The 27297-nt window shown below is 41.9% G+C and overlaps 1 protein-coding gene across 1 annotated transcript; it reads right to left on the bottom strand.

Moving 5' to 3' along the window:
• Window positions 1–238: 238 nt before the first annotated feature.
• Window positions 239–27187, bottom strand: rcor3 (REST corepressor 3). Its single transcript, XM_034188450.1, has 12 exons — window positions 26965–27187; window positions 26812–26868; window positions 25506–25583; window positions 24824–24876; window positions 24148–24309; window positions 23886–24010; window positions 23054–23132; window positions 21159–21374; window positions 17355–17432; window positions 15876–15933; window positions 2506–2750; window positions 239–859 (listed from the first exon to the last, which is right to left on the bottom strand). The coding sequence occupies exons 1-12, from the start codon at window positions 27086–27088 to the stop codon at window positions 482–484; spliced, it is 1653 nt and encodes a 550-aa protein (XP_034044341.1). The 5' UTR covers window positions 27089–27187; the 3' UTR covers window positions 239–481.
• Between the last annotated feature and the right edge of the window lie 110 nt (window positions 27188–27297).

Raw genomic sequence — 27297 nt, 5'->3', positions numbered from 1 at the left:
GTAAATGAATATGAAAACTAAGAGGAGGTCAAAGTGACGGACGACGTTTAGTTGAACAGAATTAAACAGTTTTATTTTTACACTGACCGGAGACATTTGATGGGCAGCTGGTTTCCATTTTAATATAGTACATGAAACTGTGAAGGGACCGAGGATCAAACCCTGTGGGACACCACAGGCCTGTTGTGAAACTGTATACTTCCTGTAATGTTACAGCACTTTAACAAAAAAAAACAAAACAAGCATGCCGTTTTGCTGCATTTACGCCCGTTAGGACAGAAGGCTGTTAACTCCTAAAATATGTTTTCATGCCTCTTATCGGCGTGAAATGAGAAGATTTTGTCATTTTGGTTTACAGTTCAAACTCAATCATTTTTCCCCCTCATGCGAGCTTTAATCAAATCATTTTCCACGGTACTTGAACGCAGCTTTGCATACAGATTATAGGCCAGAGAACCAGTCAGCATCAGTATGACCGGTGTTAATGAAGAGAGGATGATGAGGCCGTTTCTGATTGGTGGACCGCGAGGCCAGGCGTTTGCTGAGCAGAGCTTGGACCTGGCGCCCCGGGAGTCCCGCTCAGCGTCATGGCGGTGGGAGGGCGAGGGTTGAGGCGAGGAGGCAGAGGGTTTGAGGGGCGGATGAGAGGCGGGGGCTGCTGCAGAGTGGGGCGGGGCTGCAGGAAGCGAGCCTGCTGCTGCAGGGGCGGGGGCTGGCGGTGCAAGGAGGGCGTGGCTGGAAGGGAAGGCCGGAGGAGAGGTGGGGGCTGATGGAGGGAAGACGAGGTGCTGGATGTCACTGGAGTCTGAGCTGAAGAGGAGGCAGCACCAGGAGACGCACCAGAGGAGGTTACCTGACCCTGCAGGAGAGAGGAGAGGGCGGGGCTAAAGTTAATTCTGTATTCAATTATTTAAGGTGGACCTGTAAGTCGTCGGGAAGGAAAGCAGAGGTCATTCCATCCAGCAGATGGCAGTAATGCAACACTGGGAGACTTCAGCCAAACATGCAGCGAAGACGCCGCCGCTTCACTTTAGTTACCGCCCACAATTAAAACAAACGAAGAAGAAACACAGCGACAGTCATCCAGTTATAATGTTTAGACTTTAATCCACCAACACAGTCAATCGTCTTTTACAAAACTCATTTGCTATGTCAATGTTTGAGTGCAGCCTGCTGGCAGGAGGCTGTTACTGCAGGTGAAACGATAAGTGAAGTGCGCAACGCATCTGCGCATGTGTGGGTCAAACAGCGGCAAAAATTCCAGCTACCAAACTCACACCGCTCTCAGTGAATTTCGTATACAGTAGCGTTAGCAGACTGTGAAAGTTAAGACTTACAGATTGTTTCAAAGGCTTTAAGTGACACATAAAATAATGACGGGGCGCATTGTGCTGTTTTCAAATGGAATTTATAGGTTTGAAAGTTGGCTGAAAACACATGACTGCAAAGCTCCGCCGAGTCCACACAAAGATGGAAAGAAGAAGAAATGTGGTTGTAAACCTCCGTTCATTCTACACAATTTCCCCACAGAAAAGAAAGATCCAAACGGACGTAAAAGACAAACTAAAATTGTAAGTTTCTTGCACACATTTATTTTGTCAATATCCTGAAACTGTGCCGAATTATAATGTGGCTGATGATGGCGTTTTCGTGAATCATCTTATGACTGTAATGTTGCTCCATGAATGACGTGGTGTGTAATATTGTAAAATTGACATGTTCTATAAACAAACTGCATGCACATATCACTGTATATCTGTCAACTTATCAAAACCAACGTGACACCAAAGAGGTTACATATGAGACTCACCGTCATTGTCATCATTATGAAGCCAGCGGAGTCGCGATTTCTCATCCCTGCTTAGCAAATATTCTGCAATATCCAGTTTCAGACCCTGGACTTTGTCTAACCATCCGTCAGTTGCCTTCAAGGGATCAGAAATTTGTTTGTCTCCAACTATCAACAACGACTGGTCGTCATTTTTGACAGCGGCTCTCTCTTCCTACTTCGTCGGCACCAACAGTAGTTTCTGTAATGATGCAGCACACGCAAGCACAACCAGCTCTTCTTTCTGTTTCTGTCCACTGCTGTACGTAGTCCTGATTGTAACAGGTAATCCGCGGAGCTTACAAAAACGCTTTAAATTGTCAACTTTCCAGCGGATGAAATGATCCAAATCACAGCACTCCTCACTTTCCGCCGCCATAGCATGTGGATTGGTAGTCGAAAAACTTAGCATACCCATAACGCACCACGCGGCCCGAGATGTGCACTTCGCGTTATTTTAAACATCTTCAGAAGCAGCAACTCATCAACCAAATTTAACTTTTAGATGGTTTGTTCTTTCGTCTTCTTGCCTTATGTGGTGGTCGTGTCTAAAACAGTTTCTTTAGCTCTTTGTCTCGCTCAGAACTTTAAACTCAGCAGGTCAGAAATCCCACACAATTAAGACAAAAAAGTGAAATGAGCCAAAACAAGAACACCCAGCAGCGTCACCGGCGCACCTCCTCGTCCTCCTCATCTGTGCTCTTCCCCGATGGGGTGGTAGAGCTGTTCTTCCCCTCCTCTCCTGAGGTGGCGCTGTCACCATTGGGAGCCTGCGTTCCCTGCTCTGCCTCCCACTCCTGCAGCACCTCCTCCAGGTTGAAACGCCGTCGGTAGTTGACAAAGAAGTTCTTCACCTGACCCACCGTCTTGTTGCCGATGACATCCGCAATAGCCTGGAAGTCTTTCCCGTACTTCCTGATCCCTGAAATCACAGGAGTCACAAAAGAGAAAGAAAAAAGAATGCTTTAGCCATGACATTTTAAACATTTTAAATCACAAAAAACCCACTCAACGTTAGTTAAAATCATTCATTAAAAACAAAAGTATAAAATTCACACGGTTTCTCTTTCAGATAAAATAAACCAGAGAGCTGCTGGTTCTGTCAATCATCCAGCGAGGATTCGTCCTCACATCCACAAAGAACAGACAGGAGATGCATTTTCAATGTTTTTAGTTGGTTTGGTCATTTCTTCATTCGTGATTAAAAATGTTCCGGACATCCTTTCAAAGAACAATGAACTTTTAATTCTCAAGAATATTCAAATGAAATATATATATATATATATATATATATATAAAAATCTAAATAATTTCTGAAGTGTGGTCTGGGCTCATGGCCCCACTGTGCCTGAAGTAATGGGCCATTTGCTTCATGGGATGGCCCTTCTCAGACCTCAACAAACAGTGGAATAAAATTAAACATATAATTCAAGATTCATCATGCTGAGCCAATTCAAGTTAAATAAGATGAAAATTTCACATTTCATTATTTTGTACTACATTTCATGTTATAAATGTGTCATAAATAATGTTTAAAAGGTTAAAATCACATAAATATTGTGTGGATGCAAAATTTGCTCACGTGCTCAAAACTTGCGTACAGTAGCTTTAATGTAGCGAGATGGAGACCGAGAGACACTTTAAATGCCACGAGACAAAGTGTAAATGTCAACTCTTTTTATTGTTTTTTTTTTTAGTTAGATTACAGGTCTCATCATTTATATTGGATGAATTTACTTGCCAGTGTCTTTTTTTTTTTACGTCATGTGACCTGTTGAGCGCCTTCAATATTTGGTCAATTTTACGTTTGTTTGATTTTGATAGACTCCTATAAACCTTCACTCTGTATAGATTTAAGACCATCGTGAGCAGCGTTTGCTGGACAACTCATATAAAATGAACATTTTCTAACTAGTTGGTCACTTTGAACTCGTGAGCAACAGTTTGACCTCATCCAGGGACCGCGGTTCAACAGGAATATGGATCAGAACCAGAAAAAAGAAAAACCACAGAAAAAAGAAAAACCTCAGTTTTTGGCAAGTGCTGAAGGCCTGACTCCCCTGGCGGTGGGTCTGGGGTTAGGAATCTGAGATCTCAGACACATTCTGGTGCATTTTCAGATCCAATAACCCACCAAAGGGGGACAAATTACACTTTTTGTTGACTCAGGTCAATTTTTCCAACACGTTGTGTGAAAAGACTATTTTCTCATGTTGTCCAGATGACAGAACTGTAGCACACAGACTGTCCACTGGATCAGAACACGGTGAGATCACTGTTCCACTAATCCACATATTCCCGTTGCACTGTTCCTGTTCTCTCTTCATCCAAACATTTGACTTCACAAGTTTGTGTTTTTGTACCAACTGATAGTGTCTTAAAATAAACTCAAAGTTTAAAGCTGCACCTGCTGTTCATTAAGTCACTAACAGAACTTTTAGTTCTCAGGACACTGATTTGGGTTTAAATTTGATTCTGATTTTTCCGTCCAGCGCCGACGTCAGCGTTTCTGGGAAACTCACAACTTCAGTGTCGCACAAAACGACACACAGATGTTTTCTGCATTAAAATCTGACGTCTGTGAGCGTGTTAATTATTTATCAGATTTTTATTAACATGAATATTTCACATCTGTGTAACAGAAGAAACCACAAAACGCAGATTTAGCAGGTTAACACATCATGTTTCCATGGAGACGGTTTGAAGTCAATTCATCCCAAAGACAGTTTGATTTGTGTGAAATAACTCTAACGTCAACGGACAAAGAATTCTGTCAAAACCACAATATAAGATGAGCTGCTCGTTGAGGTCCCGAGGTCCAAGCGGACGCTCAGAGGGGATCGATCATTTCCTGTGGCAGCTCCTAAAGTTTGGATTGATCGACCTGTACATTAGGCCTCTTCATGGTCTGTTTTTAAAACCAATCTTCAAACCCACTTTTATTCACGGGCTTTTAACACAATATGAGACTCGCTCCGTTTGATTGTTCTTTTTGTGACCTCATGTGCAGCACTTTGTTTCAGTTTTGGCTGTTCAAAAGTGCTCCATGAATAAAGCTGAGTTAATAAGATCAAAGACTTAGCGGGAGAGTTAACATTTCTGTATCAATGAAGATTTTTAGGAGTCAGTCAGCGTTTTTGGTCCTTTTGCTGGAACCAGCCCCGAACCCTGCAGCAGAACGTTTCATCACGACACAAAGGTCACGCTAAAATCTGTAACGCCGTCTCTGATTGGCTGCTGTGTGGAGGGGCGGCAGCGTGTTACATTATCCTCCAGTCTGAGGTCAGGATGTGAAAACGTGAGACTTAATGTCCACTGTGACATCTCATCAGAGACACTTCCAAACGATTTTACAAACAAACTAAACCAGACACGCGACAGGAAAACAAAAATAACCCTCCTTCTTCTTCTTCTGAGTTTATTGGCAGTTCGCAAGCTAACACGGTGCGTTACTGCCACCTACTGTTTGGGTGTGGCGCATTAATGGATTCTGATGTATGCCATCAAAACTAAACCAGGGGACAGGTCACGTGACCCGGAGCAAGATGGCTGCTTAGGATTTTACTCCACTCCAGGCTCAAAGTAAATTCTTAAATTTCTCTATTTAACATTCGTCCTGCCAGGTCTCCTACGCTGTAGTGACACCTAACAAGCAACGCAACAAAGTTCTTCCTGAGTTTTTTGTCTTCTGGTGCACCCACTGAAAGAAGACAGCTAACGAGGATTCACACACATCTCGCCCCTTCGGGTTAGCTATCAACTATGGATCAGATTTTATCCAAAGTAAAACTGGTAGCCTCATGTGTGAATAATATGGATGATTCAGTCGGCTCTCGCCTTGACTTAATCGACGGGGCGCTAGGTGAAGTTGAAATCTCTGTCCCATCAGTCGAGGGCTCCCTGTCTACTCTCTCCAACCAGGTGATCGAGTTAGAGAAGCATGTGGGGGAGGCCGAGTGCAGGATCTCAGCTAGAGGACGGATACGGAAAATTAAGGACCGATTTAGCCGCCATGGAAAAGGCAGTGGAGCTGCTACGACTGAAAGATGATGCCCTAGAGAACCACTGCAGATGTAAAAACATGAAGACTGTTAACTTCCCAGAGAAAGCTGAGGCTGGTGTTCCCATCGTGGTCTATCTCCAGATGTAATTACTGAAACTACTTGGAATTCCCGTTGACTCCCCTCCGCTGGAGACTGAACACACCGACCTCCAACCCAGCACAGAATAAACCGCCGAGGAGCATCCTGGTGTGGTTCTTACGACATTCACAAAGAGAGGCTGTACTCAGAGCCGCCCTAAAGAAACCAGACATCCTTCATGAGGGCTCACAGCTGAGGTTCTATTCTGATTTTCAGGTTTTGAGTATATTTCTTATTGTTACATGGGAAACAAGGTACCAGTAGATTCAATAGATTCTCACAAATCCAAGACCAAGCATTCATGATATGCACACTCTTGAGGCTATGAAATTGGGCTATTAGTAAAAAAAAAAAAAGTAGAAAAGGGGGTGTTCACTATAATAGTAGTGTGGCATTCAGTCAGTGAGTTTGTCAATTTTGTTGAACAAACAGGTGTGAATCAGGTGTCCCCTATTTAAGGATGAAGCCAGCACCTGTTGAACATGCTTTTCTCTTTGAAAGCCTGAGGAAAATGGGACGTTCAAGACATTGTTCAGAAGAACAGCGTAGTTTGATTAAAAAGTTGATTGGAGAGGGGAAAACTTATACGCAGGTGCAAAAAAATTATAGGCTGTTCATCTACAATGATCTCCAATGCTTTAAAATGGACAAAAAAAACAAAACAAAACAGAGACGCATGGAAGAAAACAGAAAACAACCATCGAAATGGATACAAGAATAACCAGAATGGCAAAGGCTCACCCACTGATCAGCTCCAGGATGATCAAAGACAGTCTGGAGTTACCTCTAAGTGCTGTGACAGTTAGAAGACGCCTGTGTGAAGCTAATTTATTTGCAAGAATCCCCTGCAAAGTCCCTCTGTTAAATAAAAGACGTGCAGAAGAGGTTACAATTTGCCAAAGAACACATCAACTGGCCTAAAGAGAAATGGAGGAATATTTTGTGGACAGATGAGAGTAAAATTGTTCTTTTTGGGTCCAAGGGCCGCAGACAGTTTGTGAAACGACCCCCAAACTCTGAATTCAAGCCACAGTTCACAGTGAAGACAGTGAAGCATGGTGGTGCAAGCATCATGATATGGGCATGTTTCTCCTACTATGGTGTTGGGCCTATATATCCCATACCAGGTATCATGGATCAGTTTGGATATGTCAAAATACTTGAAGAGGTCATGTTGCCTTATGCTGAAGAGGTCATGCCCTTGAAATGGGTGTTTCAACAAGACAATGACCCCAAGCACACTAGTAAACCAACAAAATCTTGGTTCCAAACCAACAAAATTAATGCCTCGCAGATGTGAAGAAATCATGAAAAACTGTGGTTATACAACTAAATACTAGTTTAGTGATTCACAGGATTGATAAAAAAGCAGTTTAAACATAATAGTTTTGAGTTTGTAGCGTCAACAGCAGATGCTACTATTACTGTGAACACCCCCTTTTCTACTTTTTTTTACTAATAGCCCAATTTCATAGCCTTAAGAGTGTGCATATCATGAATGCTTGGTCTTGTTGGATTTGTGAGAATCTACTGAATCTACTGGTACCTTGTTTCCCATGTAACAATAAGAAATATACTCAAAACCTGGATTAATCTTTTTAGTCACATAGCACTACTATTATTCTGAACACTACTGTATGTCTGGACTTAAACTTGTTACTTGGAATGTCCAAGCGATTGGCCACATGATAACACAAGGAAAAAGACACTGACATTTGAAAAACCAGAAGCTGGACACAGCACTGCTTCAAGGAACTAGATTATCTGATGTGGAACACCTTAAACTTAAGAGAGACTGGGTCGGCCAAGTTTATTTCTCTTCCAATTTACAAAACAAAAGAGGCACAGCAATTTTTCTATGCAAGAACCCCCCATTTATCTTAGAACATGAGGAAAAGGATGCAGAGGCTCGATTTATCTTGATTACAGGTTTTGTACTTAACAGCACATTACTATTCTCAGTGTTTATGCCTCAAACCATGACACGCCTAAATAAATCTCTCATATTATTCTAACCTTTAATCATTATTGTAAAGGCCTCGTTTTTCTAGCTGGAGATTTTAATTGTATCATGAACGGCTCCTTGGATCGATCCTTCTCTGTCAGTATCTCAAACCCACGATCTTCCAAACTCCTGAATAGTTTGTGTGCAGACACCGGGTTAATAAATGTGCGGTGGGAAATTAACCCTAAAGCGAGACAATACATTTTATTCAGACCCTCATGGCTCATATTCCAGACTTGACTATTTGTTCATCCCTAAACGATTCCTGCACTCAGTCCAGACCTGCCACATAGACTATCGTACTGTCCGATCACACCTCTGTGGATTTACAGATTAACTCAACATTTAGCATCCCTAGAACTCCAATATGGAGACTCAATGTGTCATTTTTGAATAATGACTTTTTTTGTTCTTTTGTCCATAATGGCTTGTCACAATTCTGGTTTGATAATAAAAATTCTCCAGTTTCTCCTGCTATGATATGGGATGCTGCTAAAACTACCACACGCGGTCAGCTTATTTTGTATATTTCCCATCAAAAGAAAATATTGGAGAATAACAGGAGAACCCTCAAAAAGGAAATGTCAAATTTAGAACAACTCCATAAACAATCACCCAATATTTCAAATCACAGGTGACCACAAAGACTAAACTCAATATTGATCACATGCATCATATTCAGAGGTTAATGCTCCTGTCTAAACAAAAGTATTATGAATTTGATAACAAATCCAGCTGGGAACTGAGGACACTAATTGTTGAAGCTTTGTAGGTGGAATTCTTTCCCATTCTTGCTTGATGTATGACTTCAGTTGTTCAACAGTCCGGGGTCTCCGTTGTTGTATTTTGCGCTTCATAATGCGCCACACATTTTCAATGGGCGACAGGTCTGGACTGCAGGCAGGCCAGTCTAGTACCCGCACTCTTTTACTACGAAGCCACGCTGTTGTAACACGTGCAGAATGTGTCTTGGCATTGTCTTGCTGAAATAAGCAGGGACGTCCCTGAAAAAGACGTTGCTTGGATGGCAGCATGTGTTGCTCCAAAACCTGGATGTACCTTCCAGCATTGATGGTGCCATCACAAATGTGTAAGTTGTCCATGCCATGGGCACTAACACACCCCCATACCATCACAGATGCTGGCTTTTGAACTTTGCACTGGTAACAATCTGGATGGTCTTTTTCCTCTTTTGTCCAGAGGACACAACGTCCATGATTTCCAAAAACAATTTGAAATGTGGACTCAGACCACAGCACACTTTTCCACTTTGTGTCTGTCCATTTTAAATGAGCTCGGGTCCAGAGAAGGCGGTGGTGTTTCTGAATGTTGTTGATGTTTGGCTTTCACTTTGCATGTTAGAGTTTTAACTTGCACTTGTAGATGTAGCGACGAACTGTGTTAACTGACAATGGTTTTCTGAAGTGTTCCTGAGCCCACGAGGTAAGATCCTTTACACAATGACATTGGTTTTTACTGCAGTGCCACCTGAGGGATCAAAGGTCACAGGCATTCAATGTTGGTTTTTGGCCTTGCTGCTTACGTGTAGAAAGTTCTCCAGATTCTCTGAATCTTCTGATTATACTATGGACTGTAGATGATGGAATCCCCAAATTCCTTCCAATTGAACATTGAGAAACATTGTTCTTAAGCTGTTGGCCTATTTTTTCATACAGTTGTTCACAAAATGGTGATCCTCACCCCATCTTTGCTTGTGAACAACTGAACATTTGGGGATGCTCCTTTTATACCCAATAATGACACTCACCTGTTACCAAACAGGCATTCATCAACTTTCCCAGTCTTTTGTTGCCACTGTCCCAGCTTTTTTCAAACGTGTTGCAGGCATCCATTTCAAAATGAGCAAATATTCGCACAAAAACAATAAAGTTTATCAGTTTGAACATTAAATATCTTGTCTTCGTGGTGTATTCAATTGAATATAGGTTGAAGAGGATTTGAAAATCATTGCATTCTGTTTTTATTTACATTTTACACAACATCCCAACTTCATTGGAACTGGGGTTGTATTTGAAATAATAAATGTGCAAAGGTTAAGTTTATAAAACTCACTAAACCGAGGGAACCAGGGTGGTTGTGTCTGCCTAATTTCTAACGGTTATTGGTCTGCTCAACTTACAATGATGACTGACTGGTTCATGAAAACAGGACTCACTATGGATTGATTATGAATCCTAAGCATGTCACCCTCTTAAACTGGATTCTCTTCCTTCATCTACAATATAGACAGATTAAAATTTAATTTTGTTGTCTACATTATTGGTTTGGAAAGATGTGAGAAAATATTTTAACATTCCCTGGGTTATTTCTGTTCGATCCCCTCTAATTTTCCTCCCCCAGTTAGGAATATTGGTTTGTTAAATGGATGCCTAAAGGTATCTCAGAGTCCACCAGCCTGTGACTCAAATTGCTCATAACCATCCCAAGGACGTATCGTTATCTTTGGCTGCTTTCAGTGATGCCGGTATTTGGTTAGACTCTTTCTCTCCGATTGTTCTGTCTGAGTTATTCTCATTAGTTACTTCATCCAAACCATCAACATGTTTATTAGACCCCATTCCTACCAGGCTGCTCAAGGAAGCCCTACCATTATTTAATGCTTCGATCTTAAATATGATCAATCTATCTTTGTTAGTTGGCTATGTACCACAGGCTTTTAAGGTGGCAGTAATTAAACCATTACTTAAAAAGCCATCACTTGACCCAGCTATCTTAGCTAATTATAGGCCAATCTCCAACCTTCCTTTTCTCTCAAAAATTCTTGAAAGGGTAGTTGTAAAACAGCTAACTGATCATCTGCAGAGGAATGGTCTATTTGAAGAGTTTCAGTCAGGTTTTAGAATTCATCATAGTACAGAAACAGCATTAGTGAAGGTTACAAATGATCTTCTTATGGCCTCGGACAGTGGACTCATCTCTGTGCTTGTTCTGTTAGATCTCAGTGCTGCTTTTGATACTGTTGACCATAAAATTTTATTACAGAGATTAGAGCATGCCATAGGTATTAAAGGCACTGCGCTGCGGTGGTTTGAATCATATTTGTCTAATAGATTACAATTTGTTCATGTAAATGGGGAATCTTCTTCACAGACTAAAGTTAATTATGGAGTTCCACAAGGTTCTGTGCTAGGACCAATTTTATTCACTTTATACATGCTTCCCTTAGGCAGTATTATTAGACGGTATTGCTTAAATTTTCATTGTTACGCAGATGATACCCAGCTTTATCTATCCATGAAGCCAGAGGACACACACCAATTAGCTAAACTGCAGGATTGTCTTACAGACATAAAGACATGGATGACCTCTAATTTCCTGCTTTTAAACTCAGATAAAACTGAAGTTATTGTACTTGGCCCCACAAATCTTAGAAACATGGTGTCTAACCAGATCCTTACTCTGGATGGCATTACCCTGACCTCTAGTAATACTGTGAGAAATCTTGGAGTCATTTTTGATCAGGATATGTCATTCAAAGTGCATATTAAACAAATATGTAGGACTGCTTTTTTGCATTTACGCAATATCTCTAAAATCAGAAAGGTCTTGTCTCAGAGTGATGCTGAAAAACTAATTCATGCATTTATTTCCTCTAGGCTGGACTATTGTAATTCATTATTATCAGGTTGTCCTAAAAGTTCCCTAAAAAGCCTTCAGTTAATTCAAAATGCTGCAGCTAGAGTACTGACGGGGACTAGAAGGAGAGAGCATATCTCACCCATATTGGCCTCTCTTCATTGGCTTCCTGTTAATTCTAGAATAGAATTTAAAATTCTTCTTCTTACTTATAAGGTTTTGAATAATCAGGTCCCATCTTATCTTAGGGACCTCGTAGTACCATATTACCCCAATAGAGCGCTTCGCTCTCAGACTGCAGGCTTACTTGTAGTTCCTAGGGTTTGTAAGAGTAGAATGGGAGGCAGAGCCTTCAGCTTTCAGGCTCCTCTCCTGTGGAACCAGCTCCCAATTCAGATCAGGGAGACAGACACCCTCTCTACTTTTAAGATTAGGCTTAAAACTTTCCTTTTTGCTAAAGCTTATAGTTAGGGCTGGATCAGGTGACCCTGAACCATCCCTTAGTTATGCTGCTATAGACGTAGACTGCTGGGGGGTTCCCATGATGCACTGTTTCTTTTTCTTTTTGCTCTGTATGCACCACTCTGCATTTAATCATTAGTGATCGATCTCTGCTCCCCTCCACAGCATGTCTTTTTCCTGGTTCTCTCCCTCAGCCCCAACCAGTCCCAGCAGAAGACTGCCCCTCCCTGAGCCTGGTTCTGCTGGAGGTTTCTTCCTGTTAAAAGGGAGTTTTTCCTTCCCACTGTAGCCAAGTGCTTGCTCACAGGGGGTCATTTTGACCGTTGGGGTTTTACATAATTATTGTATGGCCTTGCCTTGCAATATGGAGCGCCTTGGGGCAACTGTTTGTTGTGATTTGGCGCTATATAAAAAAAATTGATTGATTGATTGATTGATTGACTCTTTAAAGTCATTTGAACAAATGAGGACAGAGTTTGCCATTCCTTCTGAAGACTTCTATAAATGCCTCCAAATTTGCCATTTTCTCGATTCCTTCTGCGGGGGAACAATTTTCGTTTGAATCTTTCAGATGTAGAATAGAGTTCCTGTAAATTGCTGAAGGGGAAACTTTCAGAGTATTCTGATGTACCTGTGCATGCTGATGCTTCTGCCTATGATTCTTTGAAGCCGCTGTGGGAGTGTGATCTGGGGGTAACATTTAGCTCTACTGACTGGACCAAGACTTGTGATGGACTATTTCCAAAATGCACTTCAGTTTCAATACACAAACAAAATTTCTAATTTGTTCATAGGACTTACTTCACCCCTGTTCGCCTCAAGAGAAAGTTCCCCAGCGGCTCCAACCTTTGTTACAAGTGTAAAGCTCATAAGGGGACACAGTCATTTGTTTTGGTCATGTGATCACATCCAGTCATTTTGGAAAGCTGTCCACTCCGTTATTCAGGAGGTGACTGGTAAACGGGTTATGATGTCACCCTCTTTCTATCTCTTAAACCATGTACCCAGTAATCTTTTTGATATAGATACAAGGTCTCTATTAATAATTCTGTTATTCTTTATTAAGTAATGTACATCAGTGCGGAGGTCTGCCCCTCATCTGCCTACGGTCAATATGCGGACATCATAGCTATCGGCTCTTCTCCCTCTGGAAAAACTGACTCATGACATAAATCACAAATCAAAAAACTTTTGAGACTTTGGGCTCCCCTGCACACTTTTCTACAGAAACGTTGATTCTACAACCCCTGGCAAAAATGATGGAATCACCGGCCTCGGAGGATGTTCATTCAGTTGTTTAATTTTGTAGAAAAAAAGCAGATCACAGACATGACACAAAACTAAAGTCATTTCAAATGGCAACTTTCTGGCTTTAAGAAACACTATAAGAAATCAAGAAAAAAAATTGTGGCAGTCAGTAACAGTTACTTTTTTAGACCAAGCAGAGGAAAAAAATATGGACTCACTCAATTCTGAGGAATAAATTATGGAATCACCCTGTAAATTTTCATCCCCAAAACTAACACCTGCATCAAATCAGATCTGCTCCTTAGTCTGCATCTAAAAAGGAGTGATCACACCTTGGAGAGCTGTTGCACCAAGTGGACTGACATGAATCATGGCTCCAACACGAGAGATGTCAATTGAAACAAAGGAGAGGATTATCAAACTCTTAAAAGAGGGTAAATCATCACGCAATGTTGCAAAAGATGTTGGTTGTTCACAGTCAGCTGTGTCTAAACTCTGGACCAAATACAAACAACATGGGAAGGTTGTTAAAGGCAAACATACTGGTAGACCAAGGAAGACATCAAAGTGTCAAGACAGAAAACTTAAAGCAATATGTCTCAAAAATCGAAAATGCACAACAAAACAAATGAAGAACGAATGGGAGGAAACTGGACTCAACGTCTGTGACCGAACTGTAAGAAACTGCCTAAAGGAAATGGGACTTACATACAGAAAAGCTAAACGAAAGCCATCATTAACACCTAAACAGAAAAAAACAAGGTTACAATGGGCTAAGGAAAAGCAATCGTGGACTGTGGATGACTGGATGAAAGTCATATTCAGTGATGAATCTCGAATCTGCATTGGGCAAGGTGATGATGCTGGAACTTGTTTGGTACCGTTCCAATGGGATTCATAAAGATGACTGCCTGAAGAGAACATGTAAATTTCCAGTCATTGATGATATGGGGCTGCATGTCAGGTAAAGGCACTGGGGAGATGGCTGTCATTACATCATCAATAAATGCACAAGTTTACATTGATATTTTGGACACTTTTCTTATCCCATCAATTGAAAGGATGTTTGGGGATGATGAAATCATTTTTCAAGATGATAATGCATCTTGCCATAGAGCAAAACCTGTGAAAACATTCCTTGCAAAAAGACACATGGGGTCAATGTCATGGCCTGCAAATAGTCCGGATCTTAATCCAATTGAAAATCTTTGGTGGAAGTTGAAGAAAATGGTCCATGACAAGGCTCCAACCTGCAAAGCTGATCTGGCAACAGCAATCAGAGAAAGTTGGAGCCAGATTGATGAAGAGTACTGTTTGTCACTCATTAAGTCCATGCCTCAGAGACTGCAAGCTGTTAGAAAAGCCAGAGGTGGTGCAACAAAATACTAGTGATGTGTTGGAGCGTTCTTTTGTTTTTCATGATTCCATCATTTATTCCTCAGAATTGAGTGAGTCCATATTTTTTTCCCTCTGCTTGGTCTAAAAAAGTAACCGTTACTGACTGCCACAATTAGTTTCCCTGATTTCTTATAGTGTTTCTTAAAGCCAGAAAGTTGCCATTTGAAATGACTTTAGTTTTGTGTCATGTCTGTGATCTGCTTTTTTTCTACAAAATTAAACAACTGAATGAACATCCTCTGAGGCCGGTGATTCCAGCATTTTTGCCAGGGGTTGTAGTTCCACACGGTAATAATCCGGGCGTCATGCAAGTTTGTTGTCTATTTTTTCTTCTTATTAACAGTCCTCTATAAATACATGTGGTTGTACTTATTTTTATAAAACAGCGTATTGTACAGTTTTGGAGCTTTGGGGTGGGAATGTGTTTCTGGTTTGTTTTTTATGGGGGGGTTTAGTGTGTACTTTTGTTTCTGCCTCCTTGTTTAGCTGTTTGGCAGTTTTTTTTTCTGTTTTTTTTTTTTTTTTTGAAAAATTCAATAAAAAATCAAAATAAAGTAAAAAAAATAATAAACCGGAGACCTTCAGTAATGGAAGTAAAAACACATTTCTGGGAATTTACAGAAAACTTTCATCACTGATTCTTTCAGTTTATGGGTGAAATAATGTTGATAATGCTGCAGGCCTGACCCCGCCTCCAGCAGATGGTAGCAGTGTGACTTGCTGACATGTCGTCTTACGGAGACAAAGTGCGACAGAACAGAAACATGATGTTCATCTTTACATATCGAACGACAAGTCGATACAGTAATTATTAATTAATTAGTGTAACAGACATAATTTGAATAGTTTGCTTATAAATCATTAAAACGTGAATAATCTGTGAGGAGGTTCTGTACACGTCCTGAGTTCTATGAGACAAAGAACAAAGACCCATCAAGAGCTTCTTTTTGCTTTCTTCTTGTAAATGTGGACGACAGACGAGCAAATATTTAACTTAAAGTTGTTGAGTCCCGTTAGGTCGAGGTGACGATGCAAACAAACAAGACCTGAAGCAGAAAGATCAAAGTGCACCAGCGGTTCAATTACAACAGGTGGCTCAGGAGACCTGGGTTCGATTCCCAGTCAGGCCACCTGTCCATCTGACAAACACAGACTCGGTCCGTCATTCTTCAGAGTACCATGAGACCGCACTCACCCTGAACGGCCAGAAGCTGCTCGTCCGTGGTCCAGCGGGCGTTCACCTTCTGGTTACACTGGAAAGCAAAAGGTCAAAGGTCACACAGCTGACTGGATCACACACACTTTCAGACGTCCTACATTCTGACAACAATATGGCTGCTCAGGCTGAACGAAACATTTAAACACTCACTCACTCAAACTAAGGGTTGTGGGGGGCGGAGCCTATCCCAGCAGTCAGAGCGTAAGGCGGGTTGACCTTGGACAGGACACCAGTCTGTCACAGGGTCACATACACACAAACAAACACGTTCACACCTACGGACAGTTTAAAGTTTCCACTCCATCACCTGGAGGAAACCCACACAGACACGGGGAGAACACGCAAACTCCACACAGAAAGGCCACAGGAGGGAATCGAACCCATGACCCTCTCACTGTGAGGCAACAGTGCTAACCACTAATCCACCGTGCGACCCTCAATAAAAACTTTACTGTTAAATTCCCGACACTCGCTGTCTGATCAGGAGGCCCCGCCCCCTTCCTCATTATGGTGCAGGACAACAGGAAGTCAGAAGCAGCGAGTTTAACGTGACGCGTCGTCTCGTGTCTGATATAAAGTTACAAGTCCGGTTCTGATCTACAGGTTTTAATGCACCTGTGACCTTTGACCTTTATAGCCTGCACTGGCTTTATTAAATTAAATCAAGGATTAATAATTACTTTGATATTTTGGACAGCAGCTGTTCATCTTTTAATCAGATTAAACTTTATACAGACTGTAGTTTATGTTCTGATTCCTTAAGAACGAAATTTAAACTAATGAACTTAAAATACAACAAATTTATACTCAGATCATATTCAGACTTATATCATTAAGTACCAAAGTTCTGATTTTTAAATGTGCTGCTGAGAGAATCATCACGACGGCGACTGGTTCTGATCCAAAAGTTTTTGGGTTTCGGAGACATTGCGGTTAAATCGTTTAGTTTATTCACAGCTGCAGTACACAATTTGGACACTAGGCTGTGCACTAGCGATGAGCAGTTACCTGCTGGTTCATGTGTCTCATCAGGCCTCGGGGCCACACATTTGACAAAGAATATCAAAGCAGAACGTTTCAAATTGTTTTGTTTTTTTTGTTAATCACTGAACATTAACACTAATTTTATTCTTTTTTCTTTATATTTTCTGACATGAAGCTGAAATGTGGTCAGTTTTTCCATCAACATCTCAAAAAATGTCAAAATAATTTCATGCATTTTATTTGAGATCAGGTTTAAAATTTTTCAGATCGATCAGTCACGAGGACGTGAACTTTGTCCTTCACTCAATCATTTATAAATGTTTCAATCAACCGTAGGTTCAAATGTTTTTATGAACACGTCAAATTGTGGAAACATGTTTTTCCAGCCAAAAATCTCTCCATCTTTTCTTGATTTGTGATGGTAAGCTTTCCACTGGATTTCCTGGCATTCCGTTTGGCTCAGTCACTGACCTCCGGCAGCCTTAAGTCCTCGATCCCGGACTCCAGCACGTGCTTCAGCCCGCTGTTCATCTGCTTTGCGTTCTGGACCTGCAGATCAGAACCGAAGAGGCTGATTTGTTACAACACCTGTACATTTGATGCAAACGCGAGAAACACAGACATGACAAACGGGACAAACGCCTCATTGCTTAAGATTCTAACTTTTAGATGTTAACCCTCTGGGGTCTGAGGGCATTTTTTTGGACAGTTCACTCGCCTGGCATAAATGTTTTATTATTGCTGTTAACAGCTCTCCCTGCATCCCACAATCACGTTTTATGTCTCTTTTATTTCAGGGCAACTTGTGCTTTCAGAATATATATGTTTTTGTTGTGTTTTATAAGTGTAATAAAGGTTTACAATGAAAAAGGAAAAAATGAAGCGAAAAAGAATTTTCCACACACATTTATTCAAAACACACAACAAACTATAATAAACAACTGTTTTGACACTTTATAAAGGTAATTTGAGGTCTTGCGTGAAAGACTGTACAAGAAAAAGGTTCAAACAATAAACACAAATGCACATTTTGAACAATATATACAAAATGGTCTATGCGTTTTGTTGTCCATTGATATGGTAAACAGTGCTTTACGCAGAGAAAGCAACAGAGTTATCCAGTAACATTCACATGCAAACTAGTGGAGCAATCCTGATAGTTACACACTCTTTGTTTGAGCACGTGAGATTGTCATCAGAGGCTCTCCATCTGCTCCTGCTTTCACTGATCACTGTGCGTAATGGCGCAGGGCACACTGAGTATGTACTAATAATATGTACCCATTGGAGCACTCAGGGGGCTATTCAAACGGGCCAACTAGTAACACATCACTCCTGAAAACGATCTTTGGCTTTTCACGTGAGGTGAATCTGCCCTACGATTGGATTTTGGAAAACCATGTGACGGTGAACCAATTCAGATTGGACACTCACATTGCGCACGTCATCACACAGCTTCTATGAGGAGTACAAAGATGGTGGACGGTGGCTCGAAAGTCTGCGGAGTTAACTTTTCAGCAAAAAAAAAAAAAAAGTAAGTTTCTATCTCATATCATTAAAAAGTTATTTAGAATTTAGTAAAGCTTGGTCTTAGCAGTCGTATATGACGGTGTGGGCCCCAGAGGGTTAAGAGTGAAATCAGTTTTTAGTAAGTAGATAAAAATCAGCTCCGTTTCTTCAAGTACGAGGTCTCTTAGATAATAAACCGACCCTTTTTTTTTTTTTTAACTATATGGATTTGAATGACATGCGATTACACCAATCATGCTTGAACCCTCGTGCGCATGCGTGAGTTTTTTCACGCGTGTCGGTGACGTCATTTCCCTGTGGGCAGGCCTTGAGTGAGATGTGGTCCCGCCCTCTCGGCTGAATTCCTTTGTTTCACACGCTGCTCGAGACGGCGCGCGTTGCTTTATCAAAATTTTTTCTGGACCTGTGAGGAATATCCGAGTGGACACTATTCGAGAAATTAAGCTGGTTTTCTGTGAAAAGTTTAACGGCTGATGAGAGATTATGGGGTGTTTCTGTCGGTGTAAGGACTTCCCACGGAGCGGGACGTCCTGCAGCGCTTCCAGGCGCTGTCGTCGGCCTGTTTCGAGCTTAAAACATCCTAATTTAAGGCTTAATTCACCCAGGACATCGTGAGAGAACAGAGAAGATTCAGAAGAGGCCGGCATGAGGAATTTATGCGGACATTCCACTGTTTAAGGACATTTTTTTAATGAAAGACGTACGCGCAAATTCGCCGAGTCGTTTCCGTGACGACTCGGCAAATCTGTGTGCGCCACGACAGGAAAAACACCTCCGTGTTGAAAACCATTTGTAGAATTCAGGCGGCTTTTAATGGCTTTCAACAAGTGAGTAACTGAGAAATTGTTTAACAGCTTGGGCATGTTCCAACTTGCCCGTTAAGATTTCCAACGGAGGTGTTTTTCCTGCCGCGACCCCCCACGGTCGGGTCCAGCCCGACATGCGACTCTGCCCGCACGTTCTTTCATTACAAAATGACCGTTAACAATGGAATGTCCGAATAAACTCCTCATGCCGACTTCTTCTGAAAGTTCTCTGTTCTCTGACGACTTACTGCGTCAACAGAGCCTGAAATGTGGAAGTTTTCAACTTGAAACGGCGAGACGCTGCCGCCTCGAAGCGCAGATCGCTGTCAGGCGCCGTGGACCGTCCTTAAAGCGACACTACCAGACAAAAATCTCTCATCAGCTGTTAAAATTTTTACCGAAAACCAGCTGAATTTATTGAATGGTGTCCACTCAGTTGTGCCTTACAGTTTTGAAAAACTTTTTATCAAACAAAGCAACAGTCTCTGAGCCATTCCTAAACAATGAAAAAAATCGACGAGCGGGTGGACGACTCCTCACTCAAAGACTGCCCACAGGCGAATGACGTAACCGACAGGCGTGAAAAAACTCTCGCATGCCCACGAGGGTTCAAGCATGTCTGATGTAATCACACGTGATTCAAATCCATCTGGTTTTTGAAAAAAATAATAAGGTCGGATACTTTTCTAATAGACCTCGTACATGTGATCAGAACACATTTTTCCTTTTTGCTCTTCTGAGACTTCGACAGTCACTAAACTAGTGTGCATCAGCGCCACTAGCTGGACAACAGTGTAGATCAGAAGAACGTCTTCTAGTTACTGTGTTAAAATCTAAAGTGAACCAGCGTATGATGAAGTAACACTTTTATGAAACAGAACAGTAAGAATACATTTTCTAGGACATTCCAATCCCGTTTTAAGCTCCTCTCCCCCGACCAGAGTCCTGTAATACAGCCCAAATCAGAAGACAGGGTCAAGACGTCCAATGGACAAAGACTCAGACATGAACCTACTTCATGTGTTAATATAAATCCAAAAACAAAGTTAGTGTGTTAAATCATTTGTTAGTTTGTCAGGTTTCATTCCTTCTCACGTTTACATCAAGTGATGAAGCGTCTCAGGTGTTATTTTGTCTCATTCTTTAAGGTCTGCAACAGTACAGTGTCTTTGTGGAAGAGGGGACAGTCCAGTACTCGTCCCCTCTTCTTCTGCAGCCATGTTTTTGTAATGTGGACACGATGTGGTTTGTCCCATTGATAAACACATGGACGTCCCTGGAAAAGACGTTGTCCTGAAAGCAGCATGTGTTGCTCTAAAATCTCAGTGTAGCTTTCTGTATTAATGCTGCATCACAGAGTGTGAATGACCTTTGACATGGACTCCTCAAAGACTCCAAACTTCATGGATTCTGCTTTTGTATCAAACTGATTAAAATCGCTCAGTTGAAATAGTTAAAAAACAAAACAAAAAAAAAAACCTCATTACTAGCAATAAACTGTTCCGTCCAAACGTCTGGTTTGACGCGTTTCAGGTCTTAAATGCCGTAATGAAACTGCACTGAAACAGAAGGCAAAGGAAACGTAAGAATTACTGCCATGTTTTTGTTTGGTTTTTTGGGGGGAATTTTTCATATCGTTCCAACATTTTCTGATGAGTTTTTATTTCTACTTCATATGATGGTGGAACATAAATGAACAGAGTTGAGCCGAGATGTTTGCGAAGCTTCACTCCATGTTCAGATGCTACTTTCAAAGGGAAAAAATAAATCAATAAATTGGCCGTTAGCTCAGCGACGTGACGCAACCTCAGTAAGTCCCCGCTCCTCAGCAGCTTCAGCGCAGCGCAGAAACGTGACCAGAGGAAGTGACGCATTCTAATTATTTTCCTAAGCCTTTCTTAACATACCGGGTCGGCACGTCTGTGCTAGCGCCCCCTACCTGTCTCTTGAGGGAGACCAGCTCCATGTCCAGCTGGCGGAGCAGCGTGTTGGCGGCGGAGGCGCTGCAGGACACGGCGACCACGTCCTCCTGGGTCAGGTACATGCCTTTAGGGGGCCGGCAGCGGGAGCGCTGGTGGTGTCGGTGCTGCAGGGTCTGATGTTCCCGTCGACCCAAACCCACCTTCAAGCCCAGAACCACCGGCTCCACCTGATTCTGACCAAAACAAAGTCCAGCACGCAAACACCTGATGAGACCGCTAACGGAAATTAATTTGTTAAAGATTAAATTAAAATCTAATCTTCAGATTCTGTTCATTTTTGGGTTCAGAAAACAAAACGTCTGCCATTGTCACGGTGACACGTCTGAAACATGAGTTTTTATTGTAAAACAACAAAAAGACAAATTTAAAAAGAAATCAAGGTTTTTTATTTGATTAAAAATTAACGCAGCTGTTTTTAATGAATTAATTAAAAGTTAAGTTTGTTTTTACAATAATTAAAAGAATCATTGTCAAATTTTAAGTTTTATTTGAGAGATTTAGTTTTTAAAGTCTTCAGAAAGAATGTCGACTTTAATGTGATGATGTCAGTGCACGACAGCGATCAGTCCAGACCGAGCGCCAACGACGGATCAGGGTTCAGAGTCTGGACAGCGTCTGCACTCGACGGGGATCGGGACTGTGGATTTGATGCCCTGAAGACATCTTCAGACTGAATAATTCCTCCACTGAACTCCGCCAATCTCTCCAACAACCTTCAAACATCAGGACGACCAAAACCTGAGACCGAGCTACGCGGCATAAGAATCAGGAGGAGTTCTAACCCCGCCTTCACCAGAGGGAGCATTTTCTTCAAGATGTCCACAGTGGAGCTACAGAGTGGAGATTCTGAGGCTGAGCTGTAGGATTTAGAAGAAACCACGGTCAGTTAGAGTGACCAGCTGTCTGCAGCTGCTCCACAGCGTTGGGAGACCCAAATCAGCGCCACGGCGCCGGGAGACCTGGCTCAGCTCCACGGCACTCCGTCACTGTAGATGTTACTGACGTGTCTGTGGTCCCAGAGAGACCTGGACCACAGACCGGATCAGCAGACGACTGCAGGAACCCTCCTGGAAGGTCATATGACCCGCCGACCTGATGTTCACGCGTGATGCGCTCACCAAACATGTAGAACGGGTTCAGCCAGTCTGACTGTGTGATCCTCGCCTCGTCTCAGGACTTACTCAGCCAGAATCCACTCCCAACCTTGTAGTGAGGGTGCGGCTCCTCCTCTCGGGCCCTCAGGAGATCCAGGTCCGGATCAGCAGGTTTTTAGTGGTTTCGGGTTCATTTGTTGATGTGGCACAAGTTCTAAACTGGATGTTCTTCAGGACAAACTCCAGACGTGGACAGAGAACCGGACCCGGTCAGAACAAAAACAAGCTTCACCGGATCCAAGAGAGACGCAAAGAGCTTATTTAAAAACAAACGTTCTTTATTGTGTCCAGAGTTCCACTTTGGTGAACCAATCACAATTCTCCTGGTGGTCCAATCAGACGCTGCTGCTGCACTTTAACATAATCCGTGTTCAGAATGGCAGCAACTCGCCTTATTGCATCATCTCACTTCATAAAGTCTTTTTCTACGAGATTATAAACTGTTCCACAAACGCATCAACACTCACAGTTAGCTTAGCCCAGTGGCTACAACGGCTCACCAAGCTAGCTTAATTTACATGAACGTTATATATTTTGATTTTGTGAATGATAATTAAATTGAGGTATGAATTTTCCCGCCCTTTTAATAAATATGTACGACCGTGTAAAGAAATGGTAAAATGCGCTCAGCTGAACGTTACTCTTCAGTCTCACTGGTTAATTGTGCTGTTGTCATGGCGACAGGCATGTGCACGCACCTCTTTCTTGGCCTCCTTGTTGGGGTCGTAGTCGCTGTCGTTGGCTTCAATGGGGTTGGCTTCCTCCATCTCCTCGTCACTATGGCAACAACAGTCGGTCAGCGCACATCAACAACACAACACCTCAAAGTGCGCCAGAAGGGAACGCCATCATTCTGGTTGTAACCTGCTTTTACTTCATGCAATGTCCCGTCACCATGGAGACCGCTTCAGTCTGCGTGGACGGGCGATGTCAGCGTGTTTACTGACCGTTTGTTTTGGCGTGTTCCAGGTCAGTAAACACACGACACACCAGTGTTAACACGACACCGCGCCATGACAAACGCAATATCGCTGATACAGCAGATACCGCAGGCCGACAGAAGCTAAAGGTCAACTTTCCGAAAGCGGCACATTTACTGAACCGGCTTCCTGCGTCTCAGTCAGCCGCTGAACAAAATACCCCTCCAGCCCAGGTTTTTAGACGGTAAATGGACTGCATTTATATAGCGCTTTTCCATTTGCATCAGACACTCAAAGCGCTTTAAAATAATGCCTCACATTCATCCTGATGTGAGGCTGCTGCCATACAAGACGTCCACTACACACTGGGAGCAACTAGGGGATTAAGGACTTTGCCAAAGGGCCCTTAGTGATTTTCCAGTCAGGCTGGGATTTGAACAGAGGATCCTCTGGTCTCAAATCCAACGCCTTAACCACTAGACCATCACCTCCCCTTTTTAAGAACCTCTCATGAGAACTTCCTGCTGGTTTTATGAAGTATTTTAAAAAACTTTGCATTAAATCAGACCTGAGGGTTTGGGAGTCGCCGCGTGATGCCGAGCGGTTCTACCTGTCATCCTGGTTGCTCTTGTTGGCCAGTTTTCGGGCCTGTCTGTCCATCAGACTGGTTCTGGAGCGAGTCTTCTTCCAGGAGTAGTAGTACTTGACCAGGCTGGAGATGGATTTATCTGGCAACTGAAACCAAAAGGATAATAATAATAAAATCCACAAACAGTCCTGATGTTCAGACACTTTGAACCAATCAGAGCTTTGAAATTAACCCCCCAAAAATGAGCATGCACGGGGTCACGGGGGCCCGGCTGAGACTTTACCATCTGCTGGATGCGGTGGAAGCTCTTCCCGTGGAAGCTGAACGCCTGCTCAAACAGGACTTTGTCCTCCACCGTCCACTCATCTGGAAACGGCGTGAAGTTCGGCAGGTCGGCCAGAGACTTCTCGATGTTGTGTTTGTGCCAGAACAGCATGCCGAGTGCCTGAAACATGGAAAGCCACATCACAACGTGTTCCAAATTCTTGAAGCAGTGTCTCTGCAAACAAAATGATTATTTTTAAACCAAACACAGAATACAACATTCAGTTTGTTTTTTGTTTGCTGAATGCATTTCTTTTTTGTTTGCTGAATGCATTTCTTTTTGTTTGCTGAATGCATTTCATGGAGCTCTTTTCTTTCCCTCGTCTTAATTTTAATGTTTGGTGACTGAGTCTGATCCCTGTTTATTGGAACAACCAGCGAGACTGTAAACCCTCAATTTATATATATAAAAAAAAAAATTACTTTCTAATGTTGGTTTAAAAAAAAAAAAAAAAAAGAAAAAAAAAAAAAAAGACATTTTTCTTAAAAATCATTCAGCCCAAAAATCACTGAACTCTGATCTTCAAATCAATTAAACATAACATACATCTGGATGTTTCATGGCTAAAATTTAAGAGTTTAATTTCTGCTCTAAATGATAACTGTGAGCTCTGCACGTGAATGCCAACACAAACCTGCTCCACGTTGTAGCCGTGTTTCTCCTTTGCTATGGCGATGTACTCGTCCACTGTGGAGGAAACAAACCGTTAGCACTGTTCTGATACGGGACTCCACACACTCCAACAAAATTTTATATATATATATATATATATATATATATATATATATATATATATATATATAGATATATATATATAAAGAAAAACCATGATCGTCCTGCACCAACGTGCACGCACAGCTCACACAAACTGTGGCAAACACCGGGCGTGCACGTCTGGAATGACAATGGTGCACAAGTTCATCAAATTCTAATCAGACAAAGTGAATTTTTTCAGCAGATTTCCAGCTGATTTGGATCTCAGTCTGGATCTGGACCAGCCAGCGCCAAACAGCACTCCATGTAGAGTTAATAACATTCACATTTTATTGACTGAAAAATAAATAAACCAAAAGATCCAAACTCATAAGTCGACAAATCTGAAACAATTCCAAAATACCTGAAACATTTTACTTGAACACTTCTTTCAATTAAAAAAAAACATTTGAAATGATGACTGCCTTTCTTGGGAGTGCACGAGGCGTCAGCACGCTGTCTTACAGCAGTGAACACCATTTCTAAATCTGAGCGCATGTTTGGTTCTTATTTTTGTGTTTTTTTTCTTGGGGGGGGGGGCATTAACGATAAAGTCAACTTACATTTGGAGTCAGCGATGGAATGATACGGAGACCAAACCAACATCCCGCCGCTGTCTTTGTCTGTGTATTTGGTGGAACCTTTAAAACAAACATAAAATAAACACTTTGTCAACTATATCGTTCTTTTACAGCAATTTTTTTTTTAAGTGTTTTGTTTGCTGCCAAAAGACACAAAATCAAAGCTGGCGTCGGAAGTGTCAGCTTGACTGACAGGTGTCTGAATCTGAGTGGAGTCTTTAATGATCAACATTACTGAAGGAAGATATGACATCTTATTATCACCTGACAAAATGTTTGAGGTAGTAATACGTTTCTTAGACTACCAGAGACCACGACAGAGTCCGTGGCTGTCGCTGACCAAACGGTTCCCTCTAAAACTTTGTCCGCGCTGCCTTCACTGTGCATGCATCTGAAACTGACTGAGTCTGACTCTCTGAGTCTGACTCTCTCCACCAAAGGCGATCAAAGAGAATAATGTGATTATTAATCATCAGATGACAAAGTAAATTAAATCATTCTGTCATTCATGTCTGTTTTAAGTAGAAACGAGGAGATAATTGCCTCATTTCACAACTGACGCTCTGAAATGACGTAGGTGCTCTGATCATTTCCGTCTGTTCTTATGAAATGAATGAAATAATGCTGAATTGTTGTAGAAAAGCTTTAGATATCTGTCACTGAGATACAGGATGACTGGAAGCAGTTTGAAACAGAAACGACGTGAAAATCAGAGAATCACTGTTTTTAAGGGAAACCGTTCGATCAGAGACACTGGCACTCACCGTCAGCGTGTCAACAAAATCAGGACCAGTTAAAGACAGAACACAAATATTAATATTAAATAAGAAAAAAAAAATACAAAACCGCAAAATTTAAACTACTTTTTAACTTAAAATTAATGTAATATGTTTATTTTATTCTATGTACAACTATTTTAAAATTTTATTAAAAACATCATTCTTTCAATGTGTCATTTCAACTTGTACTTTTTTTTTAGCTTCATATTGAATAATTTATTTTAAATTTAACAATAACACAAACATGTTTTGTCCTAAAAATGTATTATCTACCACTGACCCTGACACTCAAAGTTTTAAATTCTACGCCTAAAATATTTACATCGTTATCTTTAGTCTGACATTTACAATAGTTAGTATTATATGAAAAGTCACAGTTTGATGACCTTCGTTAAACAGTGGGGGTAGCCTCGGCTCGGTGACGTCACCGAGACACACACACACACACACACACACACACACACACACACACACACACACACACCGAGGCTACCACCGTCGGTCCTCACCGGGTTCAAACTCTGGAATGTTTGCCTGATAATCGGCTCCAACCCGCATTCCAACATCTGAAAGACAAAAAGCGAAGCCATCGGCTCACGTGAGAAGATACCGAGCGTAGAAACGTGAACGTTAACGGCGGCCTGTTCGAGGCTATCACCCACCGTGCTCGTCGTCGCTGCCGCTCTCGTCAGAAAAATGTCCGTTGGACGCGTTGGACGGACTTTTGGTTCCGTTGGAGCGACCTTTACCTAAATATTCGGAGCCTTTATCCATCATTCCCGGCATGTTGCGTAAATTTCACCGTTTTCTTCTCTGCCAGAAAAAAACCGTGAGGGCGAGCTGCAGCGCTGCTAGCTGCACTGCTCCTACTGACCGCGACTCGGGCGGTGGCGCTGTAGCTCCGCGCTCACAAAGTCTCGCTGCGATTTCAAGACTCACTTCAGACTGAAACCGCACAAACTTCACGGACAGAGACCGCAGAGTATCTCGGTTTG

The sequence above is a fragment of the Thalassophryne amazonica genome, chromosome 15, assembly GCF_902500255.1.
Source record: "Thalassophryne amazonica chromosome 15, fThaAma1.1, whole genome shotgun sequence".
Lineage (NCBI taxonomy): Eukaryota > Metazoa > Chordata > Actinopteri > Batrachoidiformes > Batrachoididae > Thalassophryne > Thalassophryne amazonica.
Note: the sequence above shows the minus strand (reverse complement) of the source record. Positions and strands in the feature narration are given on the sequence as shown.